This window comes from Tiliqua scincoides, chromosome 1, assembly GCF_035046505.1.
Source record: "Tiliqua scincoides isolate rTilSci1 chromosome 1, rTilSci1.hap2, whole genome shotgun sequence".
Lineage (NCBI taxonomy): Eukaryota > Metazoa > Chordata > Lepidosauria > Squamata > Scincidae > Tiliqua > Tiliqua scincoides.
This window is the reverse complement of record NC_089821.1, coordinates 280,302,743-280,330,153: the sequence shown is the minus strand read 5'-3', so window position 1 is coordinate 280,330,153 and position 27,411 is coordinate 280,302,743. Positions and strand designations below refer to the sequence as shown.

At 48.0% G+C, this 27,411-nt stretch overlaps 1 protein-coding gene across 8 annotated transcripts in view; it reads left to right on the top strand.

Annotated features, from left to right (window-relative positions):
* EFR3B (EFR3 homolog B) overlaps positions 1-27,411 on the top strand; it is a 137,673-nt gene that overhangs the window by 87,862 nt on the left and 22,400 nt on the right. For 7 of the 8 annotated variants that reach the window (XM_066626724.1, XM_066626728.1, XM_066626723.1 and 4 more), the window contains 8 exons: positions 2,229-2,379; positions 6,297-6,418; positions 9,449-9,598; positions 10,690-10,824; positions 11,627-11,705; positions 20,047-20,172; positions 20,986-21,121; positions 22,029-22,190. In XM_066626724.1, coding sequence (XP_066482821.1) covers positions 2,229-2,379; positions 6,297-6,418; positions 9,449-9,598; positions 10,690-10,824; positions 11,627-11,705; positions 20,047-20,172; positions 20,986-21,121; positions 22,029-22,190 — 1,061 coding nt within the window. The remainder of the gene's footprint in view (positions 1-2,228; positions 2,380-6,296; positions 6,419-9,448; positions 9,599-10,689; positions 10,825-11,626; positions 11,706-20,046; positions 20,173-20,985; positions 21,122-22,028; positions 22,191-27,411) is intronic. The other variant, XM_066626726.1, reaches the window with a different exon arrangement.

Here is a 27,411-nt window from a genome sequence, read left to right as displayed (position 1 = left end):
GGAAGAGTAACAAAGTGAGGGCAGTAACTGCTGACCCCAAACAATGCCTTGAAGAGTAGTTTGCTCCACACCTGAAAGCACTTGGTGTGGGACCAGGTGGGCCTCTGTAGGGAGCGCCTGCCACAAGGTTCACACCCGTGACTAAGAAGTCTGAGACCTTCACCAACCCCACAAAGCAGGTTGTGGAATTAATTCTCAACATAGTTGAATTCTTCCCATACAAATGGGGGGTATTCTTCTCCCTGATGTGCTAGTTTTTCTCCCCCTGTGGGGAGCAGTTGCTCTTGCAGTGGTACAGTCCAGGAAAGGGTTTGCTGCTTGTATCTGCTAATTGCGCAGATATTGGCCTTGCAGCTCTATTGCGCCCAGAAGCAGATCCAATTTGTCTTGGAAGCCAAATGTGACATGAGGCGAATGCTGACACAGAATCCTAATCAGGCCGGCTGCCCAGCAGCATGTTCCCAGGCAAGATTCATATCCTCCCATTCTGCCCTTTTCTCACTCTGGCTGCTCTCCTGTCTCTTCTCTCTCCTGGTCCAATAAAGAACCATTATGGGAATGATTTAATCAGTAGCCCGAGAGACCCACTGAGGCAGCGCTGTGTACACAGTCTGGGCTGTGAGCGCTCCATTCCTCTCTCCTGCCAGGCAGTTGCTTTTTGTGGCTGATCTGGCTCAATCCTCAGAGGCACAAAAAGTCCCACAAGAAGGCACACACTGACGTCAGTGGCAGTTGCTGGGGAGCAGGACAAGGATTCCCCCTTGGCTTTTCTGAATGGAAGGCGTGAGGAAAGAGAAGAAAAAAGAAAAAAGCTATTGTTCTGCCTTACTCTTCAAGCAGGACCCAGTGTCAACCAGGATGCGGCAGGATTTAGTTCCAAAATCCAGATTCAGTCCAGAAACTGGTGAAATAGTAGTGGAAAGTGGAAAGTCTGCATCAGACTCTGGGTGGGCCTCTCTAGTCCATCAGTGGCTTCTGGAACGTTCCTGAGCATGGCATTAAGGCAGCAACCCCTCTCCACTATTTACCACCCTCAGTAACTGATGTTCAAGGCGGACTGCCTCTGGATGTGGAGGTTCCACTTAGCTACATAGAAAGAGGCTTGCTGAGCCAGGCCACAGCACATCCTGCATTCTGGGCAGTTAGATGCTTCTAGGAGGTCTGCAGGCCATAGTCCCTCTCTCACTGTTGAACCCCAGCAACTTGCCTCGGGAATTCAATTTAGCTGACTTCCCCAACTGGGAGAAAAGCACCATTTTGGTGGAAAAGAGGGGGGGGTGGAGATTGTAGGGCAGAGGAAAAGGAAAAGTGGGTGTAGGAAAAGGTTTGACTCTTCCTGCATGCATGCCTCTTGAGTCTTAATTTTTGTCTTGATATAAACATGCAAAAATTGCATTAACTACAAATTACACCCACATCACATACAATGTTCATGCACACACACACACACACACAAAAATAGATTCCTAAAATTATAACATCAATGAGCTCAGAGAATGTGGATATATAGCATATTGTTGTGAAATGTAAGCATTAGAAAAGTTTTCAGCTTCTGCACAAATTGATTATCTATTTATCTATATTCTATCTTGCCCTCTGAATAAATGAAGCACTCAAGACAGCACAAAATGTAGAGAAAAATCAGTTCGATTCCCAACTAGGAATGAAATATAAAAAGAAATATATACAATGGGAGGCCAAAAAGTTCTTGCCCTCACCATGTTGTAGCTGTGCTAAGAGATCTGTCATTTTCCACAATTATAGGTGGGTACCTTCTTAAAAGGACTGTTCCACAGGTGTGAAAAGTATGTGGCCCTAGGAGGTGGCTATGTAGAAAAGGATGACTCAGTGGACCAAATTTCAGCTCCCTAGCACATCTGGATCATGGTAAGAACTTTTTGGCCTCCCCTCATAAAGAATAATGCAATAAAAACATTAAAACAAACTATCCAATACCAGCACATTAACTAAAAGCAACTAAGAAAGGAGGCCAGGCAGGAAAGGAAAGGTTAGGATAGGGCTTCCTCGAGTCCAAGTATGATGAGTTGGTTTTGATATCACGGTCACATTCCAAGCTGAAAAGAACTTGTATGAGAATGATGGGGGGGAGTGTCCCTTTTTCTCCACAATACAAGGCTATTGAGAGCCCAGTGCTTGTCAATAAGCCAGGCATGATCTTCAGCTGGGGCCTTTGGGGGCTTCTCTTCCTCTCAACTTCCTCCTCACAGGTACGTGTGCATTGCGATGGAAGCCTTGGACCAGCTGTTGATGGCCTGCCACTGTCAGAGCATCAACCTCTTTGTGGAGAGTTTCTTGAAGATGGTGGCCAAGCTGCTGGAGTCAGAGAAGCCAGACCTGCAAATCCTCGGCACCAACTCTGTAAGTGTCCGAAAGTGACTCCTGCGTGGCCATGCAAGTTTGGGGGCTCAGTGGAAGTGGTGGGAGCGATCTGAACACCCAAAGCTGCCTTGTGCTGAGTAACGCCATTCTGGTTGGCACTGATGCATTGACTGGTGGTAGCTCTCCAGAATCTTTTTGCAGCCCTATATGGAGATGCCACAGACTGAACCTGAGTCCGTCTGCATTCACAGCCTGTGCTGTGCCACTCAGTCATGATCTACTTGCCTCTTCAGAGAGGTGGCCTAGAATAGTGACAGAGAGTGAGCTGTGAGCCAGAACATCCCTGCTTCAAAGCTTGCAGCTGGCACGGCTCACACGGTGGCCTTAGGCAAGCAGCTTTCTTTCATCCTCAGTCCTCCCTTCTACAGAATGGAGATAAGGGCACTGGTACCCCTTTCAGGGGGGTGATCAGGATTGCAGAGACACTAGCCTTAAGTTCTTAACAGTTCTGTAGAAATGCTTCACCCAGCAGTTGTGAGCTGTGCTGGTTAGTGTTGTGGCTCTGCTTGCTTTCCCTTTCTCTCTGGAGTACTAAGTGCTCGACCTGCTTTATCACCACAAGTCTCCGAATTACTCGAGGAACAGCCATTGCTCCTGCTGCCTAGTAATGGTGTTTAAGATAAAGTCCACTGGCCAAATGAGCCAGTCTTCTTTTATGAAGAGTCGGGGTTGCAGCTCACTAAGTGATGATACCCTTTCTTACTCAAGAACCGAATGGAGAATTTTTGCTGCCCCTCTCCAGATGGGAGTGCATGGTGCACGTGTGCTGCTAAGATGGGACTGGATGCAGCCCTGCAGGTCCTTAGGTGGAGGGCCGCTGGGAATTCCATGCAAGAATGAGATTTTAGTATAATAATAAATGAGTATAAACAATAATTGGAATTCCTTGTAGTGTGAGGATAGGGGAGGCAATACCCAAGTATGGAAGGTGAGGTATGGAACAGAGAGACATGGTTCTAAGGAAGGATAAAAGCTTTGTGAAGCACATAATGCATGGTCGCTGGTGGATTGAAGTAACTGCCTCTGGTTTGTGCAAGTACCTCAATTAAGCTCCTCAAGGCTACATGTTGTTTCCTGTGATAACACCAGAGCACTGTTCCACTGGTACCAAGGGAACCAAAGCTTTGGTTTCTTACATGGAAGTGTGTGCTCTGCTAGCTAAGCTCTGGACTGTCCCTGAGGAGCCAGGGTAACTTATGAGTTTTGTCTTCATGGTGACCATTGAATGTGGGGGAACTTGGGTGGCACTTCCCCTGCCCCTCCTGGCAAAATGCAGTGCCCAAAAGAAATGGAAGAGGTGGAGGCCAAAGCCATGATTCAGCAGCCAGAAGGTTCACCTTTCTACTGGCTGGCTGCTGGTCAGTCAATGTGAAGGTGATGAACTGAAATGAGAAGTAATAAACATTGATCTGGTAGCAAGTGGCTACTTCAGCATGCTTTTCTTGCTGTTCCTGAGCAGTGGCTGCAGCTTCAGGAGGGGCTGACATGTCTCAGCAGAACTGGAGCATCTGAAGGGATGACTTTGGGGGCCTGAACTGCTGAGGGAAAAACCTGTTGCAACACAGGTGGGCACTTCCTTGTTTCTTGCTGCTCTGAAGGGGCCACTGAAGCCAATCAGCCTCTTAACTGAAGGGGGTGGGAGAAGATAACAGAATCTCCATCACTTCTAGTTCAGTAGCCTGGTCTTCAACTTAACAAGGGTAAGTGGCAGAAGAAATGAAAAGGAGCAGGGCGGATGATGGAAAGGCAGAGGGCTGCACTGCGCGAGTGAGGCTGGCCTAGCCATCAGTTAGGTTTCTTGTGGCATCTGAGCTGATTCCAAGGTGAATGAAGAGGTTGCGAGCCTTATGAACATGATGGATGGCCCAGGTATGGGAGATGTTCTGTGAAGTGTGAAATCAGGCTTGCCAGGGAATCCCTTACTCCTATGATTTATGTAAGGATGACTTTGGAGACTATAGGGGAAGCAGGAAATTCAGGAAGCTCACAGCTCGTCTGTTGCACCGGGCATTTGACTGAGCAAGTCTGGCTATGCAAGGACTGATCCTGCCACATAGATCAGGATCACACAATTATACATGCCGGTTGCATATGGCAAAATGGGCAGGCATCCTGTATCCACATGTTGTTGTGTTTATTTTTTCCTGTCTGGAAATGATATCCACATAGGAGATGCATCACAAGTAAAGCAGCCCATTTTATTTCCTGGTTGCGCTAATAGCTTGTCTCCCATGAAGACAGTGGGAAATCCGAGTGCCGGAGAGGCACACGCTCTTTCTGGATCTAAGTACTTAAACTCAACCTTTTGGCCCCCAGAAGGCTCCCAATGCAACTCACAACCAGAAAAAAATATAACATTCAATTGAACCAAAGAACTAAGAAAAGTACAATAAAACCAACCAAAAGTACAAAACCAACCAAGGGGAAAAGCAACTGAAATGTCTAGTGATCTGTTTTATAAATGTCTTGACCAAATATCATGAACATATCAAAATGGGGGTCCAGTGGGCCTCTAGGGGCAGGGTGTTCCATAGCATATGTGTCCCTCCCCCCAGCTGACCTCCAAAAGCTTGGGGACACAATGCAGGCCTCTGCAGATGACTGAAGAAGACAGGCAGTTTGCTATGAGGTCTTTAAGGTCTTTCTGGTTTCTAACAAGGCGCTAAAATTGTCAAGGCATACCATCAGGTTTTTTATAATTGCCAAGGAACACCATGCTGTCAGTGGGGAGCTCACATCCCCATTGGACCTACTAATAAATGACCTTCCCCCAATTCCTGTGGCACACCTGTGGACCACTCATGGCACACCAATGTGCTACAGCACAGTGGTTGAAAATGGCTGGGCTAGAAAGTGTCAAAAAGGGACAACAGAGGAAGGGGCAGGAAATGGAGGGAGAGTAAGCAGACTGTGGGGAAGAATATAGAATTGTTTCAGTTGCATGTGCAGTGCTTAGACTTGGTTACAGTAGGGGGTGGGAACTTGGGGCTGAGCCAATGCTCCATGGAAAAGGTAGGCTTTGAGGGAGGTGTTTACAGGGGAAGAGCAGATGCGCTGTGTGAGTGATCTGGGAAGTTGTTCCAAGCAAAAGGGGCAGCACGGAGAAGGTGCTTAGAGAGCAGAAGATGGTTGAGCTGGTGGTGGACAGGTGATGGTCAGGGATGTATGATGATGTAGCTGTGCAGCGACCCCAGCAGGACACAGACTTCTGTGTTTTCATCAGGCTGCACTGTCAGCATGGTAAGAAATGCAGAGCAGGACTTGGAGACAGAGACACTTTGCTTAATGCTTAGGGGGGACAAACTGCAGCCCGGGCCTGATGAGTGCTCCAGAAGCTGTGTAGCAACCTTCCTGTCCAGAGGCTTAAAGAACCAGGTCTCATTTTTAGCCTGAGGGAGGTGGTAGGGCCAGCAGCACAAGCCCCAGGTTCAAGCCCTAGTGTCTCCAGTTTGAAGGGTCTCTGGAAGCAGGCCTGAGAACTCTCTGCTTGGGAACTGGGGCGAGCTGGAGTAGATGATCCCAGGCCAGCAGGACCAATGTTCTGACTCAATGGAAAGCAACCAGTTTTCTGTTTCTGAGGGAAAGGGCTCGGGGATACAGCACTTGTATAAGATGTACACATTTCTGCTCTTCTTGCTTGATCCTTGAGTTACATGGGCGCTAGATGTTCCTTCTGTTAGTGCCATGTATGTGCCTTTTCCCCCATAGTCTGTACTGGAATGCCAACTAGTGTGTGTGCTCGGTTCTTCCAACTCTGTCTCTACAAAATCTTCTCAAGAGGGAACGGAAAACAAAACTCCAAGTCCTCAGGGAATCCTCTCTGTAATGTTTGTGATGCAAGAGGGAAGGACTGTTACCATGTTTCTCTCTTTCTCTGCTTCTTTCCCTGCCTGCAGTTTGTGAAGTTTGCAAACATTGAAGAGGACACACCCTCTTATCACCGGAGCTATGACTTCTTTGTCTCCCGCTTCAGCGAGATGTGTCACTCGAACCATGATGACCTTGACATCCGGACAAAGTGAGTGCTGAGTAGATGCCAGTGGCTTCAGTGGGTCTCTGTGAATCCTTGGCCCTTCAGCAAGGGCCCTTATTCAACCAGACTCTTCTCCTGCCCCAATTGTTAGGGTCTGGCTACCCAAATGGTCTCCTCATGTAAGTGGCAGCTCATCACTCTTGTCCTCTTAGAGCAAGGGTGTCAAACATAAGGCCCGCAGAACAAATATGGCCCGCGGAAGCTATTTATCTAACCCGCATGATAATTGGGCTTTCCCAGCACCACCCTTTCAGCAGTGCCACTTCTGCCCTGGGAGGACAGAGATGGAAGGAGGTTGCAGAAGGCAAGGAACACTGTGGGGGAAGTTGCAAACCTTGATGAGTGAGAGAAGGAGATGCTGCTGAGGAACTGGGAGAGGCCAGTTAGCACGTGGACTGCCCTTTCAGCAGCACCGCAGCTGCCAAGTGTTCACTTCATGGAGCACTTCTCAGCTGCTGAGCTGTGAAGAGATGCCTCAGCAGAAGCAACATTGCTGAAAGTGCGGCCTATGTGTTAATTGGGCTCTCCCAGCATGATAGTTGGACTCCCTCATATCTTGAAAATATAATCAAGATTTGCATATTTTCTCTTCTGTCATTTGCAGAAGAGAAATGACTTCCTACGTGAGGACAAAATGCTTATTTCTAGCCATCATCTGCTTAGTGATGTCACTTTTGGCCCTCAGCAGGCACCATGAACACTATTCGACCCACTGTATGAAATGTGTTTGACATGGTACTATGGTATTTTTCATCCTGGATGATTTATGTCCAGGTCAAAAGTGTCCCTGGACATTTGTGTCTGTTTTTTTGTGGGGTTTTTTTTGGGCATCCCAGTCATTTGCATCCTCCTATAACTGGGCAACAAACTTCATGTTGTATATCCTAAGCCTCTTACCCTAGCCCTAGCCCTAACCCTACCTTTACATTTTTAAAAGAAAAAGTACATTTGTATTAGAATATACATATATTGGGACACAAATGTCCAGGAAACAGAAAGGATGCAAATGTCCTATACTAGGACGCATTTGACCAGGACACAGTTGTCCAGGATGCAGTCGTCCTGTCACTGTTTGTCACGCCTGTTTTAGAGCACCTAGCAAATTGCAGCACTGGCTTCTGCCTACACTATGCTCCTCCATCCCCTTTCTGTCCTTGCCCTCTCACCTCAGGTTGGCTCTCCACCTCCCTTCCATGAGCTCCTTCCTCCAGGTCATGGTGCTCAGCCCTAGCACTTCTGATGTGTCTTGGGTAGTGGGCTACTGCAGCCAAAGTCAAACTTTGGGGAACTTTGGAAAGCCCAGGAGGTGTAGGCAGGGCTCTTCCTTGTACTCCAGTCTCACAAAACTTCAGAGCAGGCGAAAATAGTACAACAGATCCTTGCTGTTTCTTTTGTAGCATGTACCCAGAGCAGTGTGAAAAGTGCAGTTCTCTCTTTGAAGTTCTCTGGCATGCATAGAGGACCTGTGGGAAAGGAGAACTCAGTAGCAATGGCTGGCTGGCAAGTCAGGCCAACCTTGCAGACCAAAAGTCCCTTATAAGCCGGGCTTTTTCCAGTGGTGATGCCACCTTTGTGGCATGCCATCTCCAGGGAGGCCTCCTGGACCCCAACACTTCCTATCTTTCTGCACCAAGTTAAGATCTAGCTCTTCTGCAAAGCTGGATTAATTCATTGATGTTGCCTTTTCAATACATTGGCTCTGTTTTACTGTTCCGTCTGCTGCAGCCATTCAGTCTTGGTTTGATTTGGATGATTATTTTAACCATGTTGGCTGCGTTGAGCCTGCTTTTGATAAAAGATAAAGGGGTATGAATGTCTTAAAAATTATAAATGTATGACATTGGTGATAGACCTGGCTCCAATCAGGGTGAGGCAGGGGGAAAAGCACTGAGGCCGCAATCCTGTGCTCACTTTCCTGGGAGTCAGCTCCTTACAGAGTGCCTCCCTCCCCGCTGTTCTCAGAATGATCGTCAACCTGCAATTAGCCTGCCAGGGAGGCATTTTAATTCCTTCTTTTCTCCCCTTTGGCAAAGGTGGATACCAAGCAAAGCTGTTCAGAAGCTGAGGGATAATGAGGAGCCAAGGTCAGGGTGAGGGTGGTGGGCGAGAACATGGCACACCGGGAGGTCTTGGAAGCAGGCGTGGAACTAGTGACTAATGCCCTTAAGTGAGCTGTTTTCACAAGGGGGATTATTTCTGTGCCTGTTTTGGATTCTTCTGTAACCCTCTCTCCTCATGCTGCAATTCTTTTGCACCCAGCTAAATTGGGCAGAAAGACTTCTTTGTGCCTCTTGTAATCAGCAATCCATGATCACAGGATGCCATGGTTGGCCAGTAGCTTGGGGGGCTCTAAAAGTAAAGGTTGGAGAACTTTATGGAGCACAGGTATGTTGATAGTGATGGAGGAGAACTTGCACATTCAATGGAAATACGTCTTTGAACCCCAGGTGCTGCAAAGTTGTCTGCAAGCAAAGAGCTGTGACTGGGATCTGCCTCTCCCTTGTTCCATTCTGGGGCACACTGGCAAGGATATTGTGGATTAGTCAGTTCCATTGGGGATCTTCCTTGGGGTCAAGAGGTGCTATTTTATGACTTTCCAGAGTTTTTCCAACCCTCAGCCTGGCACTGTACATTTGGAAGGGTATCTTTTCATTTGCTTGGCTATGTGAACCTCTTGATGAAGTTTTTTTGGTTGAAAAGCAATGATAATAATGACTATAAAATGCAAACTATCCTGTGAATGTGTGTATGTTTCACACCAGACAAGTGTGTGTGCCAAAGAATTATGATTATTGTGTCATATAATGTGTGATGGTTCCCCCTTGGATCCTAGCTCTGCATTAGGACAGGTGAAAGAGCATCTCTTCCTTCCTTCCCACTCCTAGAGAACAAACATCTGTCAAGTACCTGGAGGTATCCATACCAGGCATCCTCCAAGGGCCTAGAGTTCTTGAGAGACTGTCATTCCTACTTAAAATAACTCTTCTTTCCCTTGTGTCCCGTCCCCCCTGCCAGGATCCGGATGTCTGGTATAAAGGGGCTGCAGGGAGTGGTACGAAAGACAGTGAATGATGAGCTGCAAGCAAACATCTGGGACCCTCAGCACATGGACAAGATTGTGCCTTCGCTGCTCTTCAATCTGCAGCACGCGGAAGAAGCAGAAAGGTGAGAACAGCAGCGCTGCTCAGTTTGGCAGGAGAGAGACATGGCATTAACTAACTTGCACTGGAACAGGTAGACCAGTGGACCTGTCCTGTATCCAACACAAGATTCAGGCTGTCTGAGGCATGGCACAAGACAAGGGGAAACATTTCCCCTTACCCTGCGAAGAGCCCCAGCAGCCCCAATGGGGCTACTTGGATCTGCACCACTGAAATCGGTGGCGCAAATCTGAGCAGCCCGAGACTGCCCTGGTCCACCTGAAAACAGGGATAGGATTTGGCATAAGTGTCAGATTCTGGCCTCGCCTACCTGCCCCTGGGAATGCCTGCCGCTCACCCTACCCCCACTCTAAAACGCCTCCCTCTCACCTCTTCTCCGCCTTTCCCACGCCCCTCCAGACCCCTCACCAGCCAAGCTTGTCTGACGCAAATTCACCATTTCCTTGAGGCCTTTGTCTGCACAGGGAGGCTGGTACATGTCCATACACTGGCCTATCTCCCCGAAGAGTGGCACAAAAGTGCTTTACAGCACTTTCATGACACCCTTTGGCAGGTGCAAGGGACTTGTGCCGGCTGAAAGGGTGCTTAGGTTTTTGCCCTAAATGAACCCAAGTACCCCACCCACCAAAAAGGGTGTCTACTAGTATCTGCATGGTTTGTCACTCTGAATTTGCCTCTTTGCAGTCAATTTCCACTAGGGGGGAGACGACAGGGAATCGCACCCAATGCAGAATGACATTCAGTTGCTGCTGGTGCTGAGGCACAGAAGAATTAGCCAGAAGTGTCTGTGCACTGGGCTTCTACTGAAGCCATTGCCTCTTTCCAGCAAGGAGCCCCACCCAAATGTAGGTGGGCTCCTCTGCAATTAAGTAGTTCTTGCCCTTAACTTGCTTGAAGAGTAATCATTTGGGGGCATAAGAATGCAATTCCAGTTTTAACTCAGTGGGGTGGAGGAGGAAGAAGAATGCATTTTGGCTGCTGGGGGGGCGGGGGGCTGGTTTCCAAACAAAAACAGGCTGCTAGGCTATAGTTGCCTGTTTGCATGGACCTTGAGTTTGGCCCTATGAGGATTTTCTACTTCCTTTCTTTTCTTAGCCGCTCTCCATCTCCCTTGCAAACAACTGAGAAGGAGAAAGAAAATCCGGCGGAGCTGGCAGAACGATGTCTGCGGGAGCTTCTGGGCCGGGCAGCTTATGGCAACATCAAGAACGCCATCAAGCCAGTCCTCATGTGAGTCCCTGGAGGCTGCCACAGTGATTGTGTGGTCCCACCAAGGGTGGAGGTGTCTGTGAATTGCTTCTTCCACCAGAATGGTGGTGCTGGGCACCATAGAAGTGTGAACTTGGCCGCCACAGGGTGTGGGAATGGCTGTGAGTTTTGGAACCATATTTGGACCCATTCTTAAAAAGAGTAGCAGAATTCTAGATTACAGCCTTTCAGACTACAGGTGAAAGATAGCATGTTGGTGGGGCAGAGAAGGTGGGAGGAACCTTCCATACAAGCAGCCAGCCAGCTCATTAGGAAGATAAGCTACACTGAGCCTTTTCCCTGCTGTACTAATTTATTGCATCCAGGGAGCTTTTATGTGGAGCAGGATTCAAACCTCTGATCCATTTGCATTCCGAAGTGGTACAGGCCTGACCTCTATAGCTTATACAGACTTGAGGTGTTACCACTGGGTTTAATTTGGGGAATTAATGTGTGGGTAGCATGCACTCATGCTGCACCTTAACAACTATCTATGCCTGAAAAATCAGGTGATTTTAGCAGGACCAGACAGGGAGTGGACCAGCATCTGCAAAAAGCAACAAAGAGCTAGAGAGAAAGCAACTTAAAAGATTTGCAGGCTACTGAAAGGGATTTTAGCAGAGTTCACATGTAATCACATCTGGGGCTGCGTGACCTGGAACGCTGCCTGATGCTTCCTTGGGTCTGCTGCCTCTATGCAACAACAACAAAAAAGAAACTAAAACACTTCTTGTGCCTCTCTCTCACTTGCCACCTCTTTTGCTCTTTCGCTGTTTCCTACCAGCCACCTGGACAACCACACGCTGTGGGAGCCAAAGACGTTCGCCATCCGCTGTTTTAAGATCATCATGTACTCAATCCAGGTAAGAGAAGCCAGTTCTCCCAGACACCCAACACCCCAGCATTCCTACTACTCTCAGCCTGGCCTTGTTTCACTTCCTCTGTCCCTTCATCTTAATGGATTGCATTGTGTTACTATAAGAACATAAGAACAGCCCCACTGGATCAGGCCATAGGCCCATCTAGTCCAGCTTGCTGTATCTCACAGCGGCCCACCAAATGCCCCAGGGAGCACACCAGATAACAAGAGACCTGCATCTGGTGCCCTCCCTTGCAGCTGGCATTCTGACATAGCCCATTTCTAAAATCAGGAGGTTGCACGTACACATCATGGCTTGTAACCCATAATGGATTTTTTCCACCAGAAACTTGTCCAGTCCCCTTTTAAAGGCATCCAGGCCAGATGCTTATCCCAAGCATGCCCTGAAACAGGCACCCATTGGCCAGCCTTTGTATAAAGCCAAGGCAACACTGCTGGACTGATGGGGTTGTTGGATGGATGGCTGCGGAGCACTTTGTTGCTGTGCTCTACATATTGGGACAGTGAGTAGGGCTGGTTCCCTGCGTGGGACCAATGCTGAATGCCTGTACTGAACTGCACTGTATCTGCTGTAAATACACGTTTGGTGAAGGACGCTGCTATCTGTGCTGCGTTTCTGTCCTCAAAGCAAGCTTTCCAGCACGGCAGCTGCGCACACTCCCCGGGAACTGTGCCAAGCTGTGAGACCTTGCGCGTGGGAGTGGGACCAACAGGTTAACTGCTGACCAAAGGACCTGCCGTGGATCTGACGCAGACCAGCTTTGATAGTTCACGGCACAGGCTATATTGGCGAGACGGCGAGACCATTGGGCCAAATTCAGTAAAAAGCCAATAGCAGATTGATACAGGTGTTTGTCGACTTGGGGGCTGTTACTGTAATCCCCTTTGAGGAAATCGGTGGTCATGGGGGTCTTGGCCCCTTTACACTGTTCCATGTTGTAATTTTTTAGTAACTGCATGATTTTGTTCCTTTGATGCCACAGGCCCACCTGTTGGCATCTGTTCAATTTGCACCCCAAGATACTGTTGCACATCACCTAGTTCTTTAAGAGTGAAGTGCTTTCTCAACTCCTGTATTATTTGGTGCACCCGCTTCTCATCCTTGGCCATGGTTAATATATCATCAGCATAAGCAAGCACAAGGGCGTTTGTGTGGTCTTTGTATATGCAGGGGTCAGCCTTGAATGGTTTGAAACCCATTCGCCCTAGGGCACTGTCCAGACAGACATTCCATTCACGTGCTGCTTGTTTTAAACCGTACAGCGCCCTAAGTAGCTTCCAAACTTCCCGGATACCCCACTTTCAAACCCTGCCTTCCCAGGCTAACGAGTCCCTTCTACCCGATGGCTGTTTAGTTGCCTCTTATGACAAGTACAGCCAAACTGAGGGCCTATTCTTATCCCTAGCCCCCAGGGGAAGTTCCAGGGCCTGTTTGTTAGGTAATTAGCTGTTTGGATCGCTTCAGCCCAGTACTGCTTACCAAGCCCTGAGTCTCTCAGTAAACAATGCAATTTCTGTTGAAGGATTCCATTCCTCCTTTCACAAATCCCGTTTTCAGCTGGAACCGCAATGTTAATTAATCTGTGCCTTATTCCCCTATCTTTGAGCCACCTTTCAAGTTGTTCTGAACAGAATTCAACCCCCCCCCCCCATCTGTTTGGAGCTGAGAGAATTTATGTGAAGGGAAACACCTTTTGATATACTTTACCCAGTCTGTCAGAACTTTAAAGGTTTGGTCCTTTGATTTAATAGGGAAACAATTGCTAAAGCGTGAATTATGGTCTACAATCACTGAAGCATAACGCCGCCGGGGGGGGGGGCCCCCGTGGGCTGGTGGCATGGGGCCAATGAGATCGGCGCAACATAATTCAAATGGGCGCGAGGTCACCCTATCACTCTGCTTGCGTACAGGAGCAGCACGGCTTTTTTCCCTTTTGCAAACAGAGCAATCTAAATAACTGGAGCATTTGTTGACCTTTAATCCTTGTGAACACGCAACAGTTTTCGCAATCACGTGGAAGCTTGGATGCCCAAAACGGCATGTAACAAATGTACACAATTTTGATGTTCACACTCATTTTTAAACACTGATTGAACAGAGCTCTGAGTCTGGGCAGTGTCCATTCGGTACAACCCCCGTGATTGAGTGCCTTGGGCACAGACCAGCTCACCCTTGCGTATCGCACATGTAACATCGTTAAACAATACATTATACTCTTGTTTAGTCAATGCAGATACACTTAAGAGATTGTGTTTCAGCTGGGGGACGAACAACACCTCTTCCAGAGGTTCACTGAACCCACGCAACTTTACCTCTCCTTCCCCTTCAGTTGGGGAGGACAAACTGTTTGCTCACTGAGGCTTTTGCCGCTGGCCTCAAGGACGCAAACAGCATTCATTCACAGGCTGCGTGTTGGCTTGCTCCAGAATCAACAAGCCAGCCAGAGCAATCATTCCCATCAACTATGTCGGCCACGGACACCTGTGCGGGTCAATAGCCCCTCCTTCGCCTTACAGGCTTCCTCTTAGGCGTCACAGAGCCCCAGGATGGGCAGGAACATTGTAAATGAGACTCCAACCCACATTTAAAGCATCTTCTCATTACTAGGACTCCTGGAGCCTCCTCCACGTTGTGCTTCCTCGCAGCTGCTGCAGGTGCTGTGGGAGTATAGGCACACTCACCTCTAGTCTGTTGATTGTCATGCCTCTTCTCCGCCTCATCAATAAGACGAGAACAAAGGTATGCCACAGTGAGGTGGGCCTCAGGCAAAGCTTCCAGAGAAACGGCCAAATTGTCAAAGGAAGAGTCCAGAGATAAGAGGATTATAAAAGTTTTGTGAAGCTCAATGAAATGGACATCCTTTTCTTCAAGCTCTGCAAACATCTGCTTCATAAGTTGGAGGTACTCTCATGCTGGCTCCAGGGAGCAAACGTGCCCTGTACAGCCTGTGCCCAGTACAGCCTCCACGTGAGGGTTATTTTAGATAAAATAGAGTCCCGTACATATAGCAGCCTCAGCGCCTCCCAACAAGCGCTGGCAGAAGTCAGCCCACAGACATTCATGAGCTGGGAGTCTTCCAAACTCAAAATGATATTAGCCAGGGCACGTTCATTAAGCCTTTCTTCCTCGGGGTTGAGAATGGGAGGCGGTTGGGTCGTGATAAGCCATAATCCTTCCCGTCTTCAGTAGGCCTCCATCTTTATGGACCACCCCAGGTAATTGGTATTCAGACGCGTGAGAGGGAAGACAGTAGCTGTGGCTGCAGCCATATTTACAACTGTACCTTATCACACTTAGTCCCAGCCGTATTCACACGCCTACACGCAGCTTCAGGTCACTGATGCTGGGCCCGTAACCTGTTGGCATCTGGTCAACTCAGACAGCTTATTCCCACTGCCCAAGGTCTCACAGCTTGGCACAGTTCCCGGGGAGTGTGCGCAGCTACCGTGCTGGAAAGCTTGCTTTGAGGACAGAAACGTAGCACAGACAGCAGCGTCCTTCACCAAACGTGTATTTACAGCAGATACAGTGCAGTTCAGTACAGGCATTCAGCATTGGTCCCACGCAGGGAACCAGCACTACTCACTGTCACAATATTTAGAGCACAGCAACAAAGTACTCCACAGTCATTCATCCAACAACCCCATCGGTCCAGCAGTGTTGCCTTGGCTTTCTACAAAAGCTGGCCAATGGGTGCCTGATTCAGGGCATGCTTGGGCTAATCAACCCCACCCATTTTCACCTGTGCCTATAGTCACTCTGTCTCAGCACTTCTTGCCAATAGCAGGCCTCTGCTGCCTCTGCTGGGGCCAAAAACTTACACAGACCTACTGTGTCCAACCCAGGGGCATCCTCCAGCAACTCCCAGCCAAGGGATTGGGCACAAACCTTGACAGTGCAGTCACCACATCCTGTGGCTAGGAGTTCCATAGACCGTCTGCAGGGCTCCCCAGCTCATTAGAAGTGAAAGTGGAGCAATCACACTCCACTTCTGCAAAACCAGATGAGCTGGGGAGCCCTACACTTCTAAGGAGCTGGGGAGCCCTACAGATGCTCGCGTAGGGCTCACCGCACCCATAAGAACATAAGAACAGCCCCACTGGATCATGCCATAGGCCCATCCAGTCCAGCTTCTGTATCTCACAGCGGCCCACCAAATGCCCCAGGGAGCACACAAGATAACAAGAGACCTCATCCTGGTGCCCTCTCTTGCATCTGGCATTCTGACATAACCCATTTCTAAAATCAGGAGGTTGCGCATACACATCATGGCTTGTAACACATAATGGATTTTTCCTCCAGAAACTTGTCCAATCCCCTTTTATAGGCATCCAGGCCAGATGCCATCACCACATCCTGCAGCAAGGAGTTCCACAGACTGACCACACGCTGAGTAAAGAAATATTTTCTTTTGTCTGTCCTAACTCTCCCAACACTCAATTTTAGTGGATGTCCCCTGGTTCTGGTGTTATGTGAGAGTGTAAAGAGCATCTCTCTATCCACTCTGTCCATCCCCTGCATAATTTTGTATGTCTCAGTCATGTCCCTCCTCAGGCGTCTCTTTTCTAGGCTGAAGAGACCCAAACGCCGTAGCCTTTCCTCGTAAGGAAGGTGCCCCAGCCCCGTAATCATCTTAGTCGCTCTCTTTTGCACCTTTTACATTTCCACTATGCCCTTTTTGAAATGCGGCGACCAGAACTGGACACAATACTCCAGGTGTGGCCTTACCATCGATTTGTACAACGGCATTATAATATTAGCCGTTTTGTTCTCAATACCTTTTCTAATGACCCCAAGCATAGAATTGGCCTTCTTCACTGCCGCTGCACATTGGGTCGACACTTTCATCGACCTGTCCACCACCACCCCAAGATCTCTCTCCTGATCTCAGACAGCTCAGAACCCATTAGCCTATATATGAAGTTTTGATTTTTTGCACCAATGTGCATGACTTTACACTTACTGACATTGAAACGCATCTGCCATTTTGCTGCCCATTCTGCCAGTTTGGAGAGATCCTTCTGGAGCTCCTCACAATCACTTCTGGACTTCACTGCTCAGAAAAGTTTGGTGTCGTCCGCAAACTTAGCCACCGCACTGCTCACCCCTGTCTCCAGGTTATTTATGAAGAGGTTGAAGAGCACCGGTCCCAGGACAGATCTTTGGGGCACACCACTTTTCACCTCTCTCCATTGTGCAAATTGCCCATTGACACCCACTCTCTGTTTCCTGGTCTTCAACCAGGTCTCAATCCATGAAAGGCTATGTCCTCTAATTCCCTGACTGTGGAGTTTTTTCAGTAACCTTTGGTGAGGGACCATGTTGAATGCCTTCTGAAAGTCCAGATATGTAATGTCCACGGGTTCTCCCGCATCCACATGCCTGTTGACCTTTTCAAAAATTCTAAAACGTTTGTAAGGCAAGACTTGTCCTTACAGAAGCCATGCTGATTCTTCCTCAGCAAGGCCTGTTTGTCTATGTCTTTTGAGATACTATCTTTGATGAGGCATTCCGCCATCTTACCCCGTATAGATGTTAAGCTGACCGGCCTATAGTTTCCCGGTTCCCCCTCTTTCCCTTTTTAAAGATTGATTTGACATTTGCTATCCTCAATCCTCTGGCACTGTGGCCGTTTTGAGGGACAAGTTGCATATTTTAGTCAAGAGATCACCAACCTCATTCTTTAATTCCTTAGTAACTCTTGGGTGGATGCCATCTGGGCCTGGTGACTTATTGATCTTTAATTTATCAATGAGGTCTGAAACATCTTCTCTTTCAACCTCTATCTGACTTAATTCCTTGGTCAGGAGGGGTCGTTCGGGCAGCGGTATCTGCCCAAAGTCTTCTGCCATGAAGACAGATGCAAAGAACTCATTTAATTTCTCTGCCATCTCTAAGTCTCCTTTTGTCTCCCCTTTAGCCTCCCTCACCATCCAGAGGACCAACCGCTTCTCTGGCGGGTTTCCTGCTTCTAACATATTTGAAGAAGCTTTTATTATTCCCCTTAATACTGCTGGCCATGTGTTCCTCATAGTCTCTCTTGGCCTCCCATATCATCTTCTTACATTTCTTTTGCCACAGTTTATGTTCCTTTTTATTCTCCACATTAGGGCAAGACTTCCATTTATGGAAGGAAGCTTCCTTGCCCTTTACAGCCTCTCTAACTTGGCTGGTTAGTCATGTGGGCACCCTCCTGGACTTAGTGGAGCCCTTCTTTCTTTGCAGTATACACTTCTGCTGGGCTACTATTACTGTTGTTTTAAGCAGCCTCCATGCACTCTGGAGAGACTGGACTCTTTTTAGCTTCCCTTTCAACCTCCTTCTAACCAGTCTCCTCACTTGACGGAAGTCTGCTCATTGGAAGTCAAGGGTTTTTGTGAGAGATTTGCCTGGTATTCTTTCCCCAACATGCATGTCGAAATGGATCACAGCATGATCACTGTTCCCCAATGGCTCTGTAACATTGACATCTCTAACCAGGTCCTGAGTACCACACAATATTAAATCTAGAGTCACCTGTCCTCTGGTGGGCTCCATGACTAGCTGCTCTAAGGCACAGTCATTTAACATGTCAAGAAATCTGGTCTCCTTTTCGTGACCAGAATACAAATTGACTCAGTCTTTATGAGGATAATTGAAGTCCCCCATGATTACAACCCTGTCCATCCTTGTCACCTCCCTGATCTGTTTCCTCATTTCAAGGTACCCTTCCAGTTTCTGGTCTGGAGGATGACAGTACACCGCCAGTATTACATCGCTCCTGAAGCCTGGTAATTTAACCCACAGAGATTCTATGGTGGAGTCGGACCCGCCTTCAATCTCTACTTTGCTGGATTCTATCCCTTCTTTAACATAAACGGCCACCCCACCTCTAACACGCCCCTTCCTGTCCCTCCTGTAGAGTTTATAGCCCGGGATTGCGGTATCCCACTGATTCTCCGCATTCCACCAGGTTTCCGTTATGCCCATTATGTCAATGTTTTCCCTAGTCAACAGACATTCCAGATCTCCCATCTTTGCTCGGAGACTTCGGGCATTTGCATAAAAGCATTTGAACATGGAATGCCCCAGGATGAGCTGCTTATTAGCCCCTTTATCCCTGAATCCTCTCATTGTGCCAAACCATCTATCACATCCTATCATGCTACCATTTCCAATTTCTTCTCCTACTCTGCCTTTGTCTTGTTGTTCTCTAACCTCCCCATCCTCGTCCCATAGGGCTTCCCAACCGTCCGTCCCAACCGGATGCGCCTCAGCTCCTGTCGGCTTTCTCCCAGGGATCAGTTTAAAAACTGCTCTGCCACCTTTTTAATGTTATGCACCAGCAGTCTGGTTCCATTCTGGTTCAAGTGAAGCCCGTCCCTCTTGCACAGACCCCGCTTGTCCCAAAACATTCCCCAGTGCCTAACGAATCTAAACCCCTCCTCCCTACACCACTGTCTTATCCACACATTGAGACCCTGATCTCTGCCTGCTTTGAGGTAGAACGCTACCTTTGAGGTCCTGGCTTTCAGCTTCCTACCTAAGAGCCTAAATTTGGCCTCCAGGACCTCCCGGCTACACTTGCCCACGTCATTGGTGCCGACATGCACTCATACTGGGCCACTCTCCACCCCTCCTCTTCTTCTACTTGACCTGGGAGGAGAGAAGTGGCAGCAGTGGCGTCACTAGGGTTCACATCACCCGGTGCGGGATGCCAATGCGTCATCCCCATGCAGTGGGTGGGGCAACACCCCAGGTGGTGGGTGTGGTGATGTACCATCACTCCGCCCTGGCTGGTTTTTTGGCTGTACCATTTGATAGAACAAAGATAGAACACATTCTGCATGAAATGACGCATTGATTGATATATAACATGATGGTATTATTCCTCCAAATTATGATTTTAGTGATTCACTAGTGGTGTCACACACACACACACACACACACACACACACACACACACACACACACACCCGAGTTTTCAAACTTTTAGCACTGGGACCCACATTTTAGAATGACATTCTGTCCAAGACCCAACAGAATTGATGTCATGGTGGAAGTGACATCATCAGGCAAATTAAAATAAGTATAAATAATTAAAGTAAAACAAATAATTAAATAAGCAGAAGCCATCCCTGGTCCACCAAGTGAATTTCCTCTGTAGCCTGCCTGCAATAACATCCCCCCCCCCCAAAACCAGTAAGATTTTCAGCCCTACCCAGTGCCCAGTTCAATTGAAGAACTTCTCTTTAAACCAGATCACTGTCAGGATCCATCTGGTTTTGCGAGTCTCAAAAAGGTTCACCTTATCAGCTGAAGCCTCTGTTTTGATCCTTTTTAGTGGGGGGGAAGACTGCCTTCTGGAGCATTTGTGGAGCTCCATTCCCATTGGATCAGGACCATTCTGGTAGCCTTGCACTCTCCTTCACCTGATCTTCCACACCAGCCAAGGCATGTTTGCTTACTCGTGAGTAAATGCAACCATAAGGCTTAGTTTCACTTCTCAATACATTCATCTACTTGGAGGGAGGGACTTCCTTTTCAGGTGTTTTTGGAGGCTGCATTCATTGGATCAGGACCATTCTGGTGTCGTTGGATTCCTCTCAGCCTGTCCTTTTCAACGGTCTAAGGCACGTTTGCCTACTTGCGGGTAAACACGCAATACAGCTCACTTTCACTTTCCACAGGGATCCATGCTTTTTTATTCTCCAGTTTTTTGGCCATAACTTTTGATAGCAAGGAGATATTTCACTCTGTTTTTTTGCATTGCATTCCACTTGAAATTCCACATCCAACGGTATATAATACGATGGGGTTACTCTTAACCACCATGATTTTAGCGTGTCACCTCCCTGTGCGCGTCACCCGGTGCACCCCGCACCCCCTGCACACCCTAGCAATGCCACTGAGTGGCAGCAGGATGCTTTAGTACTGCATGTTCACTGGCTGCCACAGGGCAGGAGAAGAATGAAATTTGTAGCCACTCGCTCACTCCTTGTGACAGCAGATCCTATGTTTCACTGGCCCACAAAGTGAGTCCCACTTCTGGACAAGTTGAAGCCCAGGGTGTTGGCAGTACAGGGCTTGAGGAACCAATGGCCTGCCTTGGTCTATACAGCTTTGGGAAGCCGTGTTCTTCCTTGCTGTGGGATTCTTTTTGAGCAGGAAGTTCTCCGTGCATTTCCCTCTGCACCTTCCCTCTCAAGCCTCTTCTCCCTGTAAGACTCTAGTTTTCAGTCACTACCATCCTCCCTCATCAGTTCTCTTCTTTTCTTTTCAGCCCCAGCATTCCCATCTAGTGATCCAGCAGCTTCTGGGCCACCTGGATGGTAACAGTAAGAGTGCCGCCACTGTGCGTGCTGGCATCGTGGAAGTCTTGTCAGAGGCAGCCGTCATTGCCGCCTCTGGATCAGTCGGTAAGGAGCAGGCATCCCCCATGGAGACCCAGAAGATGTCAGTTTTGGAGGCAGAGCTTCTCAAGCTGCAGCAATGACCTGCCTCTTTGGGCGATGGCACGCTCTAAGCTCAGTCTCTGTTTGGGGGGACATCCCAGGCAGATGAAAAGGGGCAATGAGGAGGCATTTGGGATGAAAAGGAGTGTCTTCAGGCCATGCTGGACCATGAAATGGGAAGCACATAATCTGGTTGGCTGTCCTTCTGTTCCTGAAAAGTGGCCATGGAGGGAGGTGGGGCTTGTCGGAGCAGATGAATGGTAGAGAGCAGAGGGGTTGCTCAGCCCTTCCCCTCCCATCATTGGTTCATTGAAAACCTCTCTCCTCAACCTGCTTTCCCCCCACAGAGGGAAAGATCAAGGGCAAGCAGGAATGGGTGGGTGTTGATATTGAGTGGAACAACAGTACAAAGGGAAAAGGTCCAGCAGCCCCTCTTTCCCCTTCCTGTTCTGCTCAATGAATTAAAAATGCTGGTGTTTTTTAAGCCTTTAAGGCTTATTTTTGTTTTAAATTAATTTTTTAAAAACCTGGTTTTGTATAGTGTTCTCCTTATAGCATCTAGTTCAGCCCTTATGCTCAAGTATCTGTGCTTCCTCTGTGTGTGTTTGTGCTTGTGTGTATAAGGGGGGGAATACAAAAACAAAACGCCATAGTTGTCTGTCAAGGGTCTCCCCAGTGTCTGGGGGAAAAAAATCTGACTTTCGCACTCTATAGAGACAATGCAAATGTATGATGGGGAAGTGCCTCCTTTTTTGGCTGCAGTGTTAGTGAACTTTCTGCTTCAGGTGTGGGGAGGCACAGCTGACAGCTTGATTCTCAAAGCAAAGCCCATGCTCTGCCTCCTCCCCACTGTAGTCTGTGCCCCTTCCAGGACCAACTGTGCTGGAGGTGTTCAATACGCTCCTGAGGCAACTGCGCCTGAGCATTGACTACGCCCTGACAGGCAGCTACGATTGTGCCGTCGTTGGGGGCACCAAGATCATCAAAGAGCATGAAGAGAGGATGTTCCAGGAGGCTGTTATCAAGACCACAGGTATGCTACGGAGTGTCCCAGGCCATTTGTTTCTTTTGCTCATGAGCAGGAGTTGGTTCCACTGGGGAGGGGAAGAACTTCACCCAGAAGCTGTGGGGGCTCTGCCTTCTGCATCCAAATCATGTGTCCTGACTCAGTCACCCAAATGCTAATTTTCACTAAATTTTCACCTGCTGTCCTCTTGACTCTGAGCAAAGGAGGGAGGCAACAGGGAGGTTGAAGGAGCACTGACACCCTATCCCTGGAGCACTGTACTTCCTGCCCCTTATTTGTATTGTGGGGGGAGGGGATCACGCACACAGGCTTCTGAGAAGAGACTTCATCTGGCACTGCCCGCAGAAATATCTGAAAAAGCCACAGGAGCGGGAAACATGATGCTTTGTTTCAAAATGGAGATTATTTAAATGCAGAGTTCTGTGCCAGATACTAAATTGAGATGTATGTGAAGCCACGTAGCTCTGTGTATTTGCTTTTTCTGCTGGTCAGCACAGATAGTCCTATACATCTGACTCAGGTCTGAGATGATTGTTTATCCAAGACAACTTAGGCAAAAAGTCAAATGCAGAAAGAAGGCATAAAATGGAACAGAATATAGCAAATATCTCAAAACACTAAGATGAAGAAAAGAAAATGGAGGGGTTTGTTTTTAAAAGGAGTAGTGGAAACCCAACCTTAGATGGGGAACCTTAGTTGGGGAAACCCAACCCAACCTATTCCTTAGAATAGGAGAGTGAAACCCCTTTCCACCCTGGCATCACCCACCCTTTGCAAAATGAAAGCAGAACCATGTATCAAATAGTGTTTTTACCAATAAACACATGTCGGATTTTGTTGCCATGCTGGATTTTGCCACCCTGTTTCTAATGGCTGCTGCACCTGATGTTGTATCCAGTGAGCTGATACAGCAAGATTGTGCTTCCAGTCCAGAGTCACAGCCACCAACCTCCTGTTTTTATCCTGACAATACCTAGCGGTATTAAAACCTCTAGTCTGTCCAGAAGGATTCAGTGAAAAGCTAGAAGGAACCAGTCATTCTGTCACCTTGATAATGAATATGCGAGGTCTAAAGTTAGAATTTGCACTGTGTGATTGTGGGTCTGAATCCTGTAATTTGTGGTGACTGTAATGTTGAAGAACCCTTGAAGAATGATGTGGGGAGACTGGAGGCAAGGGGGGGATCCTCCTGAGGCAGACTGATGGCCCAATCCTATCATGGATTGAACTGGGGCACAGAGGGCTTTACAACAATGGTGGGAGTGGAACAAGTCAAGAAGAGGGAGGAATAGGGGAGTGGAATGGGGGTAGAAAAGGAAGCATAATGGAGGAAGTATTAGTGACATTGATGTGCACTGATAGCCTAAGCCCATCTGTCTCCCTTACTACTGTGGTTATGTGCTTCATATTTTCAACTGCTAAACATTTCTGCATCACTTTTAGAACTCTACTGGGCAAATTCTGTTGAGAAGTCCCTCAAGCCTGTTGCATAGAGTCCCTCAAGCCTCTTCCTAAACCCACCCTTCTCTTTGCTGTTGGCTGCTGTTGAGTAGCGATCATGAGGCAGATGCACTCATGAAAAATGATGAACAAAGAGCACCCAAGGTCTGCTCTGTTCTGCATGGTGCTGGTTGAACACAGCAATTCCCTGAGTTTGGCTAAAGCAGCAAAAGACAGTTAAGGAGCTCAGCTGGAGACATGCCAGGCCTCTCTTGACGGATACAGATGGTTCACCTGAATGACTCATTTCCCTTGGTGCTGCAAGAAATAGACTCATCAAATTTTTGCAATGACCCTCTGAAAGGGAGTCTGTTCAGACTGCTACAAAGAGTTTAATATTGATTTTCACTTCACAGTAGAAGGAAGCGCAATACTTTTCATTCTACCTCTCCCCCTTAATTCTTTTATCCTGATCTTTTAGTTGGATTAGTCATGTTTTCACAGCTTTCCTGAGAGACATTGATGGTTTCACAGGATTTGCCTGTAAGCATTAATGTTGGTTTTGCCTGGACACTTTGGCCCACTAAGACCCCTGGGGTGACTCATTAGACAATCATAAATGCAATAATAAAACAGTCACGGTCAATTAGAATTTACAGCAGCAGCATTCAAAATCAATTCATTTTCTTAAAAACAGACTCTTCTCCCCACCCCCCACCCCCACTTCTAACCCTTGCAATCCTACCACATTCTAAAAAAGGAAGCTCTTGACTCACTGCCTAAACCCTGGAGGAACTGAATTAGCCTTGACAACATTTTCCTGTGGGCTGTGGGAAGCTGGTACCTGAATGCACTGGCTGTGTTTCTGCAATGCTCCCAACTGGATACTATCTTCTCTGTAACCCTTGCAGGCAGAATGGACCCATCCATGAGGCCAATGGGAGTGACAGCAGATGGGCAGGAGGGTGCCCCCTCTGCCCACTTGCCTCCACTGCTGCTTCTCCTCCTTCCTGTATTGAAAAAAGAAGAGTGCAGAGTGGAAGAGAAAGCATGGAGGACTAGAGCAGGGGTGCCCAAACCCCGGCCCTGGGGCCATTTGCGGCCCTCGAGGCCTCTCAATGCGGCCCTCAGGGAGCCCCCAGTATCCAATGAGCCTCTGGCCCTCCGGTGATTTGTTGGAGTCCACACTAGCCCAACGTAACTGCTCTCAGCGTGAGGGATACTGTTTGACTCTCGCATGAGCTGTGGGATGAGGGCTCCCTCCACTGCTTGTTGTTTCATGTCTGTGATGCAGTAGCAGCAGCAAAGGAAAGGCCAGCCTTGCTTTGTGCAAGGCCTTTTATAGGCCGTGAGCTATTGCAAGACCTTCATTCATTCATATAAGTTCATCTTTAATATATTCATTTATGTAAACTTATGTAAACTTATTCAAATTTTAAATGTAAATTAATTCTTTTTTTCCCCCGGCCCCCGACACAGTGTCAGAGAGACAATGTGGCCCTCCTGCCAAAAACTTTGGACACCCCTGGACTAGAGTGTTGACAGTTTAGCCCACCACTCTCCTCTCTTCCACATTTCCTCTTCCTCTCTGTTCCCCTCTTCCTTCTTAAGGTTGCAGAAGTAGCAGAGGCTGGCACATCACTAGCTAAGGGGATGCATCACATGGCATACCACCTCAATCAGCAGGAGATCTCGGGCCAACTCTGCTTGCAACGTAGGCAGGTGGTTTTGAGGAGTTCAAGGGATAGAGCATCTCCTTTGCATGCAGAAGGTCCCAGATTCAGTCCCTGGCAGCATCTCCAATTAGAAGGCAAATGGAGTTGGGAAAATTTCTGGCAAGCCACTACCAGTTGGATTAGACAGTATTGCCTAAATGGACCAGTCAAACTGACAGTGTCACCTAGATGAACCATAGGGTTGATTTGGGAAACTGCCTGGTATGTTCAGATAAGAGGTTTGCATCCTTCTTTTGTGTGGCAAGCTGGACAGGATAGGATGCCTCCCCATTTAAGAGAAATTATTTAGGTGCAGACGGATGTCCCAAAATTAGTTCAGCCAGCCTCATGCAAAAGCATCCTAACTGTCTTGGTTGCAACTGTATGCCTGAGAGGCTTGTGCTGTATCCAGCGCAAGTTAGGTTCTGGCTGGATGTCACCTTGGGGGAAGGGGATATTTTCCCCTTATCCCATGTTGAGCTCCAGCCACCCCTATGGAGCTATTCAGATCTGGTTCAGTGATTTCACTGGTGCACATCTGAGCAACAAGTTTCAGGTTGGGATTCAGCCTGCACTGCTGCAACTAATCCTACCCCCCAGGCCTGATCCTGTTCCACCATACTCCCACCCTAAAATCCCCCGGGAACATCCTCCCGCCACCCTCATCAGCTGAACTACATTTGTCTGTACATAGTGTGGACAGATCATTTTGGAGCCCTTCACAGCCTGTTTGATTTTAACCACACTAAATAGTTCAGTGTCATCTGCAAACTTGGCTACCTTGCTGTTTACCCTGAACTCCAGATCATTTATGAACAGGTTATAAAGCATCAGTCCCAGGAGAAATCCTTAAGAGACCTTACTTCCCTCCACTGTGACAATTGCCCATTTATTTCTACTCTCTGCTTCCTGTTCTTTAACCAGTCAGAATGCCAGATGCAGGGGAGGGCACCAGGATGCAGGTCTCTTGTTGTCTTGCGTGCTTCCTGGGGCATTTGGTGGGCAACTGTGAGATACAGGAAGCTGGACTAGATGGGCTTATGGCCTGATCCAGCAAGGCTCTTCTTATGTTCTTTAACCAGTTCCCAAACCACAAAAGGACATGCCTTCTTATTCCATGACAGCTAAGTTGAGTCAAGAGACCTCGGTGTGGGATTTTGTCCAAAGTTTTTGAAAGTCCAGGTATTCAGCATCAGTAGGATTGCCTTGATCCACATGCCTGTTGACATTCTCAAAGAGCTGTAGAAGGTTAATGAGGCAGGACTTGATTTGCTAAAACCATGCTGCTCTTCCTTCAGCCAGACTCATTCTTCTGATGCCTAATCACCTTATCTTTCATTATGCTTTCCACCAGTTTACCTGGGGCAGATGTTAACGCTAACCAGCCTGTAATTTCCATGATTAACCCTGAGTTCCTTTTTAAAGGTTGTTGTGTATCTAAGTGAGGGAGAGGAGCCATGGACACCACTCTTGGTTCCTTGGAGGATGGGCAGTACGGGTGGGGCCTCAGTATCTGCAGGGGATCCATTCTCAGAACCCCTGAAGATATCAAAAACTCCACAGCCGCTTTAAACCCTCTGAAGGCAACCAAAGCTGTGCTCTGTTCGTCTCCAGAGGGTTTTCTGAAGCCCAGTGTGGCTGCACATGTCTGCTCATGGCCTCTATGGGCTTCAGAATGGCCATTTTGGCAAAAAAAAAAAAAAAAAAAAAAAAAAAACCTTCCAGTCTCCCTCTGGGAACAGGAAGTTGTATTTTTTTGTGGGTTTTTTTCTTTTTTGCCAAAGTCCAAAGAGGCTACAGGTGGACGTGCATGTCCTCTGTGGGCTTCAGAAAGCCCTCCAGAATGAGCAAAGCTGTGGTCCTGTCATCTCCAGAGGGCTCAGGTTGGACCACATTTGGCTCAACACGGGTCCAGGGGACATGCATTGAGCCAGATCCGCAAATGTAGAATCCGTGGATACGGAGGCCCCACCTTCATATCAATGTGCTTAATAACTCATTATGCCCCTGAGGTCATGTTCCCTGGACTCTGTGTGCAGAAGCCATTTGCAGTTCCTTCACAAGCTGTCATC